Raw genomic sequence first — 14936 nt, 5'->3', positions numbered from 1 at the left:
ATAAATTTTTAAAATTTATATATATATGTGTGTGTATATATATATATATACATGTATGTATGTATGTATGTATGTATATATACACACACATTTTTTAAAATCTTCACGTCTGTATATTAACGAAAGAACATCAGTTGTAGCCTTGTGTTTTAAGAAATCCAAGTGCAGCCCAGGCAGGGCAGGGGCTGTGTCCCCAGGCAGGGCAGGGGCTGTGTCCCCAGGTAAGGCAGGGGCTGTGTCCCCAGGCAGGGCAGGGGCTGTGTCCCCAGGTAAGGCAGGGGCTGTGTCCCCAGGTAAGGCAGGGGCTGTGTCCCCAGGCAGTGCAGGGGCTGTGTCCCCAGGTAAGGCAGGGGCTGTGTCCCCAGGTAAGGCAGGGGCTGTGTCCCCAGGCAGTGCAGGGGCTGTGTCCCCAGGCAGGGCAGGGGCTGTGTCCCCAGGCAGGACAGGGGCTGTGTCCCCAGGCAGGGCAGGGGCTGTGTCCCCAGGTAAGGCAGGGGCTGTGTCCCCAGGCAGGGCAGGGGCTGTGTCCCCAGGCAGGGCAGGGGCTGTGTCCCCCAGGCAGGGTCTGTGTCCCCAGGTAAGGCAGGGGCTGTGTCCCCAGGCAGGGCAGGGGCTGTGTCCCCCAGGTAAGGCAGGGGCTGTGTCCCCAGGCAGGGCAGGGGCTGTGTCCCCAGGTAAGGCAGGGGCTGTGTCCCCAGGCAGGGCAGGGGCTGTGTCCCCCAGGCAGGGTCTGTGTCCCCAGGTAAGGCAGGGGCTGTGTCCCCAGGCAGGGCAGGGGCTGTGTCCCCAGGCAGGGCAGGGGCTGTGTCCCCAGGCAGGGCAGGGGCTGTGTCCCCCGGTAAGGCAGGGTCTGTGTCCCCAGGTAAGGCAGGGGCTGTGTCCCCAGGCAGGGCAGGGGCTGTGTCCCCATCAGGGCAGGGGCTGTGTCCCCCAGGTAAGGCAGGGGCTGTGTCCCCCAGGTAAGGCAGGGGCTGTGTCCCCAGGTAAGGCAGGGGCTGTGTCCCCAGGTAAGGCAGGGGCTGTGTCCCCAGGCAGGGCAGGGGCTGTGTCCCCCAGGTAAGGCAGGGGCTGTGTCCCCATCAGGGCAGGGGCTGTGTCCCCAGGCAGGGCAGGGGCTGTGTCCCCGTGCCTGCCTGCATTGTCCCCGTGTCCCTCCCCAGACAAGCTCTGAGCACCCCAGGCAGGGCAGGGGCTGTGTCCCCATCAGTGCAGGGGCTGTGTCCCCAGGCAGGGCAGGGGCTGTGTCCCCAGGTAAGGCAGGGGCTGTGTCCCCAGGCAGGGCAGGGGCTGTGTCCCCAGGTAAGGCAGGGGCTGTGTCCCCAGGCAGGGCAGGGGCTGTGTCCCCCAGGTAAGGCAGGGGCTGTGTCCCCAGGCAGGGCAGGGGCTGTGTCCCCCATCAGGGCAGGGGCTGTGTCCCCATCAGGGCAGGGGCTGTGTCCCCAGGCAGGGCAGGGGCTGTGTCCCCATCAGGGCAGGGGCTGTGTCCCCAGGCAGGGCAGGGGCTGTGTCCCCATCAGGGCAGGGGCTGTGTCCCCCAGGCAGGGGCTGTGTCCCCGTGCCTGCCTGCATTGTCCCCGTGTCCCTCCCCAGACAAGCGCTGAGCGAGGTGACGGCGGCGCTGCGGGAGCGGCTGCACCGCTGGCAGCAGATCGAGCTGCTCTGCGGCTTCCAGATCGTCAACAACCCCGGCATCCCCTCGCTGGCCTCGGCCCTCAACATCGACCCGGGCTGGATGGGCACGCCCCGGCCCAACCCCTCGCACTTCATCATCACCGACGACGTGGATGACCTGGACGAGGAGCTGGTGTCACCCATGTCCATCCAATGTACGGCAGCCAGGGAACCAACGGGGGGATCCCTGGGAATGGGGCAGTGCGGGCTTTGGGGGCTCCTTGGAACTGGGGGGGGTCCATGGGAATGGGGGGACTCCCTGGGAATGGAAGGCTCTGGGGGCTCCCTGGGTATGGGGAGCTCTGGGGGCTCCTTGGGACTGGGAGGGGTTCCTGGGAATGGGGTAGCTCCCTGGGAATGGAGGATACCCCTAGGAATGGGGCTCTGGGGTCTCTGTGGGAATGGGAGCCTCCCTGGGAATGGAGGAACTCCCTAGGAATGGGGCTCTGGGGTCTCCATGGGAATGGGGGGCTCCCTGGGAATGGGGGGTCCCTGGGAACAGGGGCTGTGTGTGCTGGGGTTGGGGGCTGTGGCACAGAGCAGACCTGGATCTGTAGTTCACCTGTATCAGGAGGGAATAATTGATCCAAGGTGGGGTTTCCATGCCAAAGACCACAGCTGGTCCATCAAGGTCAGGAACATCCCTAACAGGCCAGGCCCCACTGCTGGGGTTGTTTGGAGCCTGGCAATGCCAGCATGACTGGTAATTTAGGAATTGTTAATCATCATTTCATTCTATCTGTGCTCTTCTGGTCAACTCAGTGATTTAAGCATTTACCCAAAACCCCAACCAAAGGCATGGGTAGTCATAGCAGTGGGACAGGAAAAGGGATTAACCCCATGTCCCCTTGGCCTGAGCACCTTTTTGGGATTGAAAGGAATCAAAGCTGCCCCCTCCTGAGGCAGAGCTGGACCTGTATCCTGCAGCATTCCAGCTGGGAGCAGCACTCCTCCAGCCTCAGGGACCTGTTAAACACTCCCTGGAGCACAGGCTGCCCCAGTTCCCAGCTCTGTGCAGGCCTTGGGCTCAGCCAGGGGGAACCTCTGTCCCTCTTTGCTGGTGACAGAGAGCATCACCCCCAGGGTGGCTGTCCCTGCTCTGCCAAGCCCAGAGCCCACAGAGGGAGGGCTGAGCATGGATCACGCTGTGCCTGTGACCCCCCAGCTGCTGGAGTGTCACTGGGCTGGGTGACACTATCACCTTCTCTGCAGCAGCTGGGAGCAGCCCTGGCTGCTGTTCCTGCCTGCAGCTGGCCCAGGTCCTGCCTGGCTTCTCCCAAAAGGCATTTCCCAAATAGTTTCCCCTTGGCTAGAGCAGGGACAGGGCCTGGGGGTGCAGGAGCAGCACCCGGCAGGGCACTTTCATGGAATCATGCAATCACAGAGTGGATTGGCTCGGAAAGACCTCAAAGCCCCCCCAGTGCCACCCCTGCCATGGCAGGGACACCTCCCACTGTGCCAGGCTGCTTCAGCCCCAGTGTCCAGCCTGGCCCTGGGCACTGCCAGGGATCCAGGGGCAGCCCCAGCTGCTCTGGGCCACTCTGGACAATTTAATCCAAGCCAGGGCTGTGTGGGGGAGCAGGAGGGAGCAGTAGAAGGGTCTCAGGGCTGGCACTGTGTGCTGCAGGAGGTGCCCTGTGTGCCAGGCCCACGTCCCCTCAGCCTGGGGAGCTCAGGGCAGGGGCCAGGGGAGGCAGAGCTTGGAGGCTTTGGGTAGTGCAGGAGGAATGGGGGTACCTGTGTGTTCCCAGGGCTCTGCAGACATGGGGGCTGCAGCCACAGTTGGTGGGATCAGCTGTGCTGGAAGACATGAAAGCTTCACGGAATGGAGACATCCTGCTCCTTTTCATTAGCAGTTGCCCTCAGAATTGAGCTGGACATCTCTGATAGAGCCCTGGCCCAGCCCCAGCTGGGCACTGATGGCAGGGATGCTTGGGCAATCCCAGGTGACACCTGAGGACCTGAGCTGGCCCAGGTGTGAGCCTCCAGCCCCGATTTTAGCCTCAGCTTCTTGGCACTTGAGACACCTTGAGTGAGACATTTCCAGGGAGCACTTCCAGTTCCATCATCCCAGAGTGGGCAGAGAGCCTGCCCAGGCTCCTGCCCACCTGTCTGCCCAGCTGCTCACCTGCCTGCCCCCTCCTCCCTGCAGGTGATACACCTGGAGCAAGCACTGGGCACTCCCAATTCCCAAAGCAAGGGAACCTTTCCCTGTAGGATTTGCTTCCTTTGTGTACAAACCCTGCCTCAGGAGAGCAGTGTTTCTCCTGCCCAGGTGTGTTGTGAGGACCCGTGGTGCTTCTCCCAGTAAATCCCATCTCTCTCTTTCCTGTTCCCACCTGGCTGCCCCCCCAGATGCAGCCTGGCTTTTCGGGCGCAGGTTCAGCGACCGCTCCTCGCTGTCCTCGGAGGATCAGTCCCTCTGGAAATACCCTGGTTTGGTTCTTTTCAATTTTATTCTCTTTTTTCTTTCTGCCCTCTGGCCTTTATCTGGACTAAAATACATCCACCAATTTTCCATCTTTCTGGCACGGGAACTAATGAATGTATCTGTCCTCACTGAGCCATCGCCACCTGCACTAACCCCAGGAAGAGTCTGGTGGGATGAAGAAGAATCTCAGCTGCAGCTCCCACGTGCTGCTGGGTGCAGTTTGGGAATCTGGGGGGTTGGACTCAACTCCATTCTACCCCTGAGGTGGAGATGAGGGAGCCAGTTAGGCCCGGAGGAGGTGACAGCATTCCCTGCTGTCCCATCCCTCCCCAGAGGTGCTGTTGGTGCTGTGTTCCCTTAGAATCCCCCAAAAAGCTGAGCAGGGCCACTCCTAGGGAGAGCTGTCCCTGGAGCCCCAGTGCCCTGGGGATGTCACACAGCCTCCAGGCCTTGGCTTCCTTTGGAAACTCCCCTTCAGAGGGTGACAGAGCAGGTGGATGTGCCAGCTTCGAGCAGGGAGGGCTTTTCCTTGGGCAGGGAATTTGGGGAATGTTGGGAAAACGTGTCTGGAGGGAGGTGGTGGGTCTGGGAAGCCAGGTCCCAGCCTCTGCTCCAGAGCTCATTGCAGGGTAAGTCTTGGAGAAGGAGAGCATGAAGGTGGGAAGTACTGAGTTGGGAAATGAGGGGTGGAACACCAGGAAAAAATGGGGAATCCTTAGGGAAAAAAGCATGGCCCAAGGGAAAAAGAAACCTGTAGCAAAAACCCATCACCCCAGTGAGTTACTCTGCAGTCACATCCCTGTCAACCCTCCACAGTGACATTCCCAAATTAAAATTGCAGCTCTGGAGCTGAATATAAATATCTTGCAATAGAATATACGGTGTAAAATTCCAAGTTCATGGATGGGCACTGTCGGGAGCAGGAAGCAGTGGGAAAGACTGGGGTTCACCTTGGGGCTGTGGAAACAGCCAAGTTGCCAGAATTATTCCTTCTTATTCCTTCTTCCACTGGAAATATGTCCCTGTGGATCTTTCAGTCCTGCCAGAGGAGCCCTGTGTGTCCAGCTGGGATTTTCCAGAGCAGGGACTGCTGGTTCTTCCATTCCCAAAGGAGCTCTCCTCCTCCTCCATTTCTGAGCTTTCCTGTCTCTGCATCTCTTTAACCCATTTGTACATTAATTTCTTATGCACATAAGAAATCCTGAGCAATCCTGAACACCTTATCTCCTGCCAAAGGAGGATCATCTTGTATGGAACAGCAGCAAGGGGATGGAATAAAGCCAGCTGGGGATGGCCCTGGGATCCTGCTTCTCATGATGGAGGGGAGCATTCCCAAGGCTCCAGGCAGGTGAAGGGCCTCCCCTGGCTCTGGGGGTGACCCTGGGGCCAGGTGTGGGGCACAGGCAGCTGCTCAGGGGTTGCTGGGCTCCACTTCCAGCCAGGTGTGACCACAGGGCTGGAGAGATCCCGGGGAGCTTTGAATTCAGGAACTGGTGCTGGGGCTCCAAAGGACATTCCCATGTGGTTCCCCAACCGAGGGGAATTGGTGACCAGAGGAGAATATTTCTCAGGTTTAGGGTCTCTGATCAGTTGCAGTGGTCATGGAACAGGCTGGGAGCAGGTGAGGCCACTCTGGGGCCAGAGTCACCAGTTCAGGCAGTGAGGAATCCGGCATGAATCCCAGAAAGTCTGGGTTGGGAGCGACCCCAAATCCCACCCAGTGCCACCCCTGCCATGGCAGGGACACCTCCCACTGTGCCAGGCTGCTCCAGCCCCAGTGTCCAGCCTGGCCTTGGGCACTGCCAGGGATCCAGGGGCAGCCCAGCTGCTCTGGGCACCCTGGGCCAGGGCCTGCCCACCCTGCCAGGAACAATTCCTAATTCCCAATATCCTCAACCTCAGTATTTTCAACCAAACAGGGAACTGCCCCTGGATCCCTGGCAGTGCCCAAGGCCAGGTTGGACACTGGGGCTGGAGCAGCCTGGCACAGTGGGAGGTGTCCCTGCCATGGCAGGGCTGGCAAGAGATGATCTTTGAGGTCCCTCCCAACCCAATCCCTGTATGGTTCCATGCTGCCAGGGCTCTGCCCTTGGTGCTGCCCCTGCACAGTGAATCAAGCAGAGCTGAGCTCTGGGAGCAGAGCTTCAGGTGCCAACATTGACCTGCTCACCTGGGGCTCCTGCTTTGGGCTGTGCAGGTCCCACCCAGGCAGCAGGACTGGAGCCATGAGATGTCTGTGAGGGTGGAATGGCCCTGGAAGTGCCCAATTCTTGGCTCTCCAGGAGCTGGGTGGTGGCTCCAGGTGGGATGAATCACGTAGCCGCTCTCTGCGTCAGGCAAGATGCTCAGATAAGGTGTTCAGAGGCACCAGCATCAGCAATGGTGGAGTTCTCCATGGGCTGGGCATTAATCCAGCATGTTCAGCACCAGCTTAAAGCTGCTTCTGCATTAAACAGGCCTTAACTGCTGGCACGAGGTGGGACAGTGCTGGTGGCACAGGGACAGGGGCGTGGTGCTGCTGGGATGGTGTCTGTGGGACTGGGATGGTGTCAGTGGGGTGGTGCTGCTGTGGTGGTTCCCGTGGGATGGGGATGGTGCCAGTGGGGTGGTGCTGCTCTCATGGTGCCAGTGCTGGCGGAGCTCCATGGGCTGGGCTACGTCCCTGCTCTGTCCTGGTGGAGCTCTGTGGGCCAGGCTGGGCTATGCCCTCGCTCTGTCCTGCTGGAGCTCCACGGGCTGGGCTGGGCTATGCCCTCTCTCTGTCCTGGTGGAGCTCCACAGGCTGGGCTGGGCTGTGCCCTCTCTCTGTCCTGGCAGAGCTCCACGGGCTGGGCTGGGCTGGGCTATGCCCTCTCTCTCTGTCCTGGTGGAGCTCCACGGGCTGGGCTGTGCCCTCGCTCTGTCCTGGTGGAGCTCCACGGGCTGGGCTGTGCCCTCGCTGTGTCCTGGCGGAGCTCCACGGGCTGGGCTGGGCTGTGCCCTCTCTCTGTCCTGGCGGAGCTCCACGGGCTGGGCTATGCCCTCGCTCTGTCCTGGTGGAGCTCCACAGGCTGGGCTGGGCTTTGCCCTCGCTCTGTCCTGGTGGAGCTCCACGGGCTGGGCTGGGCTGTGCCCTCGCTCTGTCCTGGTGGAGCTCCGCGGGCTGGGCTGTGCCCTCGCTCTGTCCTGGTGGAGCTCCACGGGCTGGGCTGTGCCCTCTCTCTGTCCTGGTGGAGCTCCACGGGCCGTGCCGTACCCTCACTGTCCCCGTGTGTCGTTGCAGCTCCGGCCTTGCCCAGCACAGTCCGGCAGCGCCTGGTGGAGCCGCAGCACGGCCACGGATCGCAGAGGTTGGTAGAGAGTCTCGTGCCGGGGCAGCCCGAGGCGGGCCCCGTGGCCCCGCTGCGGGCGGGCCGAGTGTCCCTGCGCCGAATGCACAGCCTCACCTCCGGACAGTCCTTCGGCTCCGACCCGCCCGGCTCCAGCCCATCGCCTGCCTCCACCTCCTCCACCTCCTGCTCCTCATCCACCACCACCGCACCTGCTCCTGCTTGCCATGTCCACCCTATCTATTACCATCACACCACCTCTTATTTCCTCCAGATGGATTCCATCCCCGACCTGCCCCCTCCTGATGTCACCTCTGGAGTTCGCTGTCGCACTGGGAGCTTTGGGTATATTGCTGTTTCTTTTCTAGCTGCCTCCTGCCTGCCGTGCCTCGGAGCTGATGCTTGCTGGGGTGCTCTTTCTCTCACCTTCCTCACGCCCTTTTCTTTTGGGCCTTTTTTCCTTGATTTATCCACTTTTGTTCCTTCTGCTGCTCTCCTGAGCCGCTGGAGCCTCTAAGGAGGATTCCGTGGGCCATCGGCACGCTCGCGAGCTCAGTGGGGGCGTTCCCGAGGTGCTCTGCTGTTGTTTTACTGCAGCTGAGCAAATGAGAATTCCCAGGTGCTCAGTGTTCCCTGAACAAGGGGATGTGAGGAGGTAATAGAGCTGATCACCAAACCTGATCTGATTTGAAGCCTGGGCCTCCCTGGGCTCCTCACAAGTGAATTGCAAAGGGAACATGATGGGTGGGGACCATGAGGTAGCAGCTGGAGAAGTCTGGGATGGTTTTCAGAGGTGCTAGAGTGGCAGTTCAGCAATGTGTTCTGGAGTGACTCCGCCTCTGGTCTGGTAGGGATGAGGAATGGGGTGTTTTGGCTAGGGAATGTCTGAGGAGGGAGCTGGAGCTACTCCTGTTGGCTTTAGCTTGGCCCCTTTCAGGTGGCTCTTTGGTCCATCCTAGGGACTGGTTATCCTCCATCCCTCAATGCCAGAGCTGTCCCAGTTCATGGTGCTGGTGACAGGGAGGAGCAGGAATCCTGCCTGGTGTTCCAAGGGGGCCCTGACAGACTGACAGGAATGCTGTGTGTCCCAAGCACAGGGTCAGGCTCCTGGGGTGGCTTTCACCCAACTGAGATCCCAGACATCCTCATCCCACAGCGTCAGGGGTGCAGCCAGTCCCAAGGTGTTGTGTCCCTGTGGGATCCCCCTGGGGCACTGGGATGTGTGCTCGTGGCCTCAGCTGTGCCAGGCACTGGATGCAGGCAGTGGGGAGGCTGTGATGGACCAGGGAATCCTGTCCCTGCCAGGTCATTCCATCTCTGTTCCGTGCCTTCTCCATGGCAAAATTAAAACCAGTCTGCTGATCCTCAGTACTGGGGAGCAGACTGCTGGGAGAAGGCCGGAAGTCTCTGGGTGAGGCAGAGGAGAGGGGAAGTGTCTTTCCATCATTTCTCCAGGCAGGGAAACATTCCCAGTCACCACATCTTCACCCATCCCAGCACGATGTCCCATTATCCCCTTACCTGTGGGTCCCTCTGCCCTCAGGTGCTGGGATCTCTCCTGGCCTTGTTCACAGTCTCTGGTTGGGATGTTCCACCCCCTCTCTGCCCTGTGTGTTTCCAAGATGAGCAGCCCCAGGCACATTCTGGAGTCTGGAATACCAAGGGGGAAATTCCTGCACCTGCTCCACAATGGAGAATTAAAGAGCAGCATCTCAGTTAATTCAGCAATGGTTGGTTGGGGATGATGAGAAGCAGTGTAATTAATTAACTCCTACCAGTGGGAGCTCAATTGCAGCTGTCCCAGTTGGACTGGTAAAAGCTGGGAATGCTGCTGGTCCCTGCTTCCATTGCCTCCCTGACTCTGCAGGAGGGAGTGCTCATCCTGGCAGCCTGGGGCTCATGTCCTGTGTCCAAAACAGCTGTTTAAATGTGATTTACTTCCACTGAGCCCCATGGCACATGGAATTCGTGCCCAGGACAAAGCCTGAGTCCCTATAGACCCCCTGAGAGTGGCAGAGGGAAACAAGATCCAGTGTGGGGACCCCAGGAAGGGAAGGGGACAGTGCCAGAGGAGGGAATAAGTGGGGCCTGCCCTGGTCAGAGCCCAGCTGGTCACCACTGGGTGCCAGCAGGACTGCCCTGTCCCTGCTCCCGTGGCTAAGCCCAGCTGGTGATGCAGGAGAAGGGATGGAGTCAGAACCTCCCACCTGGGACTTGCTCCAGCTGCACCTCAGCAGGCAGCTCCCCCACCTCATCATCCCTGCTCAGCCCAGCAGCAGAAATGAAGAACTGGTGCCCAAGGATGTGGGTTTGTGGTGTGCTGATAACTGTTTTATCCAGCTGCATCATTAGCAGACCCTGCTTTGATGCATCCCCAAAAGCGCCGCTGCCGGGCCGATGGATTGCTGCCCCTCCTTGATACCCCTGCTCCTGGAGGCCTTTCCTTACATCCCTCAGCCTCCACTCTGGGGAGCCTCAGAAAGGCCCTCCAGGAGTCACTGCAAGGAGCAGAGCAGAGCCCCAGAGAGTCCTGGCTCCCTTGGTAGGAGGAAAGTGCCACCCTGGCGCTGGGGGCTGCTGGAGCTCTTTAGCCTCTCGCACATCCAGCAGAGCCAAGGCTGGGCAGAGCTCACAGGAGAAACCTCTCCAAGGAGCTGCCCCCGAGGAGCGAGGCTGGGGAATTGCTGTCTCCGGAGTCCTGCTGGGGTAATCCTGGCAGGGAGCCTCTCCCTCAACTCCTCACTCTCTGCTTCTCTTTTGCAATTGGCTTCAGAGGATCCGGCGCCAATAAGGTCAGAGCGGTTCCGGGCCGGAGGCGGCTGCGGGATCGGGGGATCCCCGGGGGGAGAGGGGCTGGAGGGGCTGTGTGTGCACAGGGGTTTCTGCTGCCAGTGCCTGCCTCAGGTGGATAAAACCCACGGAGATGGGAGCGTAGCACCAAATGCCCATGCCCAGGCCCTTCTCCAGCCAGGAAGGGAGGTGGCAGCCAAAGCTCAGGGAAGGGAGAGTCATGAATCCAGGGAAATGAGTAATTCACAGCTCTTGCAGGGTGGAAGGGAGGAAGCTGCTGTTGGGTGTGCGTTGAGGCTGTGCCAAGCTCAGCCCCACAGCAAATTTGGGACTTTGCCTTAAGAAAAGCCTTGGTCCCTGGTGCCACACGCACGGAGCCCGGCAGCCGAGGGTGCTCCGAGAGCCAGACACAGAGGGGTGAGGCAGCCAGGGCTCTGTGGCTGCTGGAGCACACCCAGCGCAGCTCCTGGGCCATGCTGGGCTGGACCCGAGTGGGAACAGCCAGAGAAATCCCTCATGGGCTGCAGGGCTGGGGAAAAACAGGTGTTTGTTCTCCATCCTCCTGCTGCTCCTCCCCTGCTTCTCCTCCACTCCCAGGCTTCCTGTACTCCAGGCTTTCCTTATTCCATGCTTTGCTCTCTGCTTCTTTTGTTCACCATCCCCATCTCTCCTCACCCTCCCTCCCTCCCTCCCTCCCTCCCTCCCAGCTCGGGTGGGTCCTGCTGGGGTGCGAGGGAGCCAGGAGGAAGCAGATCCATCCTGCCTTAGGCAGGGTCACTCTGTGGAGGTGCTGGAGTGCCTGGATCCGTGGAAAAGAGCAGGGAGCACTGCTGGCATGGAGGAAGGCTCGGGCTCCCAGGTATTTCCCTGTCCGGTTGCTGCTCTTTGGTTTCCAGGAGGGATGAGCTGTCAGGGGCTCCTGCTGCTCTGCAGAAACACTTCCTGATCCCTTCCTGGGATCTCGTCAAGGCCAGCCTGTCCTGGGATAGCTTTTCCTCTTGAAAGTGTGCTGGAACAGTTCAGGAGCATAATCCTCATCTGGGATGATGGAAGTATCCTGGGAATGCTCTTTCCTCCCTGTTGTCCTGGCATGGACTCAGGAGTGTCCACTCCTCTCGCTGCCTCTGATCCAGCCAGTGTGATCCCGGAATCCTGTCCCTGCTGTTGTGCACTTCCTTGTGGGAACCACCAGGAAAAGGCTCATTTGGGGCTGAAGAAAATCACAGAAGTTCCTGGCTGCTGGTGTTCAGCTCCCGAATTCAGCCCCTGGGTGCCCCAGTAGGAATGCGGGAGGTCCCTGTGCCTGTGCCAGGTGTCCCTTGGATTGTCCCTGCAGTGGTGGGTGTGTCCTGTGTGCTGGGATGTCCCCACAGCCTGGCACAGCAGGGTGGGCACTGCTGCTGCTCTCATGGGTGCTGCTGTCACCAGCTCCTCTTTGTGTCCTTTAGGAATATATTCCTGACTTAGAGCTGGAGAGATTGTGTACGGGCAGAGTAGGAATATTTGGGAATTGTGTGCTCTTGGGCATCAGCTCCTTCAGCCCCCCCAGATGAGCCCAGAGGGATGAACTGGGGCTCCCAGGAGGTGGAACCTATGTGGTGCACCCACTCCAGGGTGAGGATCCCAGAGAACAGCCAGGCCAGGAGCGGGGACACGGACCCTGTGCTGCAGCCAGAGCGGCCCCAGGAGGTGACACAGTGGCCGTGGTGTCACCGAGGCCCTGCCCAGCTCTTGCAGTGTGGGACCAGCTGTCCTGGGATCGGGTTCCCGCTCTGCTCTCCGGGCAGAAGATCCTCCTGGAGCAGAGCATTGCTTTCCATCTGCTGTCATCCTTTGCTGCACCCGCTGCCAGCACTGCAGGGCTGCTTTGGTCCCTGCTGCATTGAAACCTGGCAGGCCTGCAGGAGAGGGAGCAGCTCTCGAGCCCAGCAAGGAACACTCGCCCTCTTCACACATCCTTGAAGTCTCCTCAGTTGGAAGAAAATCCATTTTCTCCTGTATTTGCTGCCCTCTTGCTGTTTGAAAGGGTTTCTGTCACGGACGCTGACCCGGATCTCTCCCTGTGGGATTATGGCAGCCAGAAGGGATGGGCTGGATTTCCTGGAGAAGGTTCCTTGGTGGAGCTGGGGCACTGCCTGTGAAGGGAGCAGGTGTTGCTGTGCCCCCATCCCCAGCCAGGGCATGTGGGGTCCCTTAGGGCTCTCCCACCCCCTCCATGAGTCCAGAGTGGGCCCTGCATTCCTGCCAGGATCCGATCCTGCCTGGCCCTGACCCTGGCTCTGCCCAGCACCATTCCCATGCCAATGTTCTGCCCCTCAGCCTGGCTCCTTCTCCAGCCCTACTGGGGCCCAGCGCCGGCCGCTCCCGGCCTTGGGCTGGTGCCAGCCCCTGCAGCCAAAGGCTGCTTTGTTCTCCTGGAAAGGGGCACCTTCCAGGGATTTGTGGAGGACATAAACCTCTGGAACTGGGTGTTCTCAGCAAGGGCTCAGCATGTGCAAGTGAGGGCTTCTGCCATCTTCCCTGGGAGAGGAGTGTCCAGGCAGGAGTTCCAGCAGAAATTCCCCTTTGCAGTTGTGGTAAGCCACGAGTAGAAACATTTGGGAAGGGCAGGAGATTCCTGAATTCCTTGAAGGAGCTGGAGGCTGTGATGGCAGTGACATTGTGTCAGCAGGCACTGGCAGCATCCCGAGGTGTCCCAGCCCAGGGGTGTAGGTGTGTCCCCGTTTTGGGGGTCAGCTCCAACACCCCGAGTTCTGCCCCACTGTGTTCTGTGGCTGCTGCTGCTCCCCAGTTATTGCAGTTATCCCAGTTAGCCCAGATATCCCAGTTGCCCCAGTTATCCCAGTTACCCCAGATATCCCAGTTGCCCCAGTTTATCCCAGTTACCCCAGTGACAGCCGTGGGCCACCAGCCGTGACAGTGACCTTCTGCAGTATCTGCTGGTGGCCCTGGGAGCTCGGTGGCTACACACATGTGATGATGGCACTTGTGTCCCTTGGAGGGGCTCCAGCTGCCCACTCAGAATCCCCTGGGATCTCACACCACTGGACTGTTCCCTTCTCCCAGCGGCTCACCCGGGATGTGGCTCAGACGCCAGCTGGGCTGGGCTCCAGGCAAGGACAAGGACAATGCCAGCAGTGCCCAGGGCTCTTTGCTGCTGGGCAAGAGGAGAGCTGAGGTGTTCTGCACAGCTGGGCTACCCCAGTAAATCCAGGATTGAATGCCAGCCACCCACAGGATCCCCTTTTCCTCTCTGTGTTCCCTGGAGCTGCTGAGTGAGGGCGCAGCTTTATTCCCTGGGTTCTGTTAAAGGAATGCTCTTGTTCCAGCACGAGGAGAATGTTCTGGGCTGTCCCAGCACAGAATTCAGCGTGTGCCAGCACTTTGTGGAGAGCATGAGGAGTGCCTTCCTCAGAGGCCAGGACTGGGACCGGCACTGGGAAATGTCAACAGAGACTCGGGGATCCAGGGCAGGGACAGGGACCCAGGGCAGCCCCACCCTGGCAGTGACACGGAGCTGGTGCTCTGGGCACACCCTGCAGGGAAGGGAAGGAGCATCCAGAGGCACCTGGGCAGGCTGGAGACCTGGGACCATGCCAGCCTCAGCAGGACCAAGGGCAAGGGCCTGCAGCTGGCTGGGGGCAATCCCAGCACAAACACAGCCTGGGGAGAATGGACTGGGAGCAGCCCTGGGAGAAGGAGCTGGGGATTGGTGGGAGAAGCTCCCCAGGCCCTGGCCACAAGCACTGGGACCTGAAATCCCTGTGCCCTGGGCTGATCCCACAGGGTGGGCAGCAGGAAAGGGATTGGGATTGTGCCCCTGAGCCTCCTCAGGTGATTTCCCACCTGCAGAGCTGCCCCAGCCCTGGCCCAGCCCTGGAGGAGCTGGAGCTGCTGCAGAGAGCCCAGAGGAGGCTCCAGGATGAGCAGAGGGCTGGAGCAGCTCTGCTGGCAGGAAAGGCTGGCACAGCTGGCATTGCTCACCTGCACAGGAGAAGCTTTGGGCTGAGCTCAGGGTGGCCTTGCAGGGCCTGAAGGAGCCCCAGGAAAGCTGGAGAGAGACAATTCCCAGGGGATGCAGGGACAGCACCCAGGGAATGGCTTTAGGCTGAAGGAAGGCAGGGTTAATGGGATCTTGGCAATGAGGAATTGTTCCCTGGCAGGGTGGGCAGGCCCTGGCCCAGGGTGCCCAGAGCAGCTGGGGCTGCCCCTGGATCCCTGGCAGTGCCCAAGGCCAGGCTGGACACTGGGGCTGGAGCAGCCTGGCACAGTGGGAGGTGTCCCTGCCATGGCAGGGGTGGCACTGGGTGGTCCTCCTGGTTCCTTCTCACCCAAACCATTCTGGGATTCCTGAACATCTCTGCAGTTCTGCCTCGATGTCTCCAGCTCTGTTGAGGAGGTTTTCCCTTGTCTTGCCGGTCTCTTTGGCTTCCTCCAGGCCAGTGGTGATGGTGGTACCTTAGGAGATGATCTGGAGGCTCTGTGCAGTGCCAAGTGGGTTTGGTGACCCATGTGCAGGGTCTGTGCCAGGAGCAGAGATCAGGGGTGCTCCAGGGCGAGGGACAGGTCAGCACCTCCCATCTCTTCCCACCCCCTCTCGCTTCTCTTCCCCTCGCTCCTTTTGTTTCCATTTGCCTCCCATTCCGCTGCTCCCTCCTGTGCGTGGGCAGGGCCGGGGACCCTCACCCATCCCACTGCCCGGGGGGCAGCTCCGCCCCTGCCCTGGGGTCCGTGGG

The 14936-nt window shown here is 60.2% G+C and overlaps 1 protein-coding gene across 9 annotated transcripts in view; it reads left to right on the top strand.

Annotated features, from left to right (window-relative positions):
- Positions 1-14936, top strand: part of STIM1 (stromal interaction molecule 1) — an 89631-nt gene that overhangs the window by 56531 nt on the left and 18164 nt on the right. For 4 of the 9 annotated variants that reach the window (XM_059840232.1, XM_059840230.1, XM_059840235.1 and 1 more), the window contains 3 exons: positions 1591-1826; positions 4027-4107; positions 7365-7431. In XM_059840232.1, the coding sequence (XP_059696215.1) occupies positions 1591-1826; positions 4027-4107; positions 7365-7431 (384 nt within the window). Of the gene's footprint in view, positions 1-1590; positions 1827-4026; positions 4108-7364; positions 7432-7684; positions 7756-14936 lie in introns of all 9 variants that reach the window. The other 5 variants (XM_059840237.1, XM_059840236.1, XM_059840234.1 and 2 more) reach the window with 3 other exon arrangements.

This window comes from Haemorhous mexicanus, chromosome 2 (assembly GCF_027477595.1).
Source record: "Haemorhous mexicanus isolate bHaeMex1 chromosome 2, bHaeMex1.pri, whole genome shotgun sequence".
In the NCBI taxonomy this organism is placed as follows: Eukaryota; Metazoa; Chordata; class Aves; order Passeriformes; family Fringillidae; genus Haemorhous; species Haemorhous mexicanus.
The sequence above is the reverse complement of the archived record's forward strand: the minus strand, read 5'-3'. Positions and strand labels throughout refer to the sequence as shown.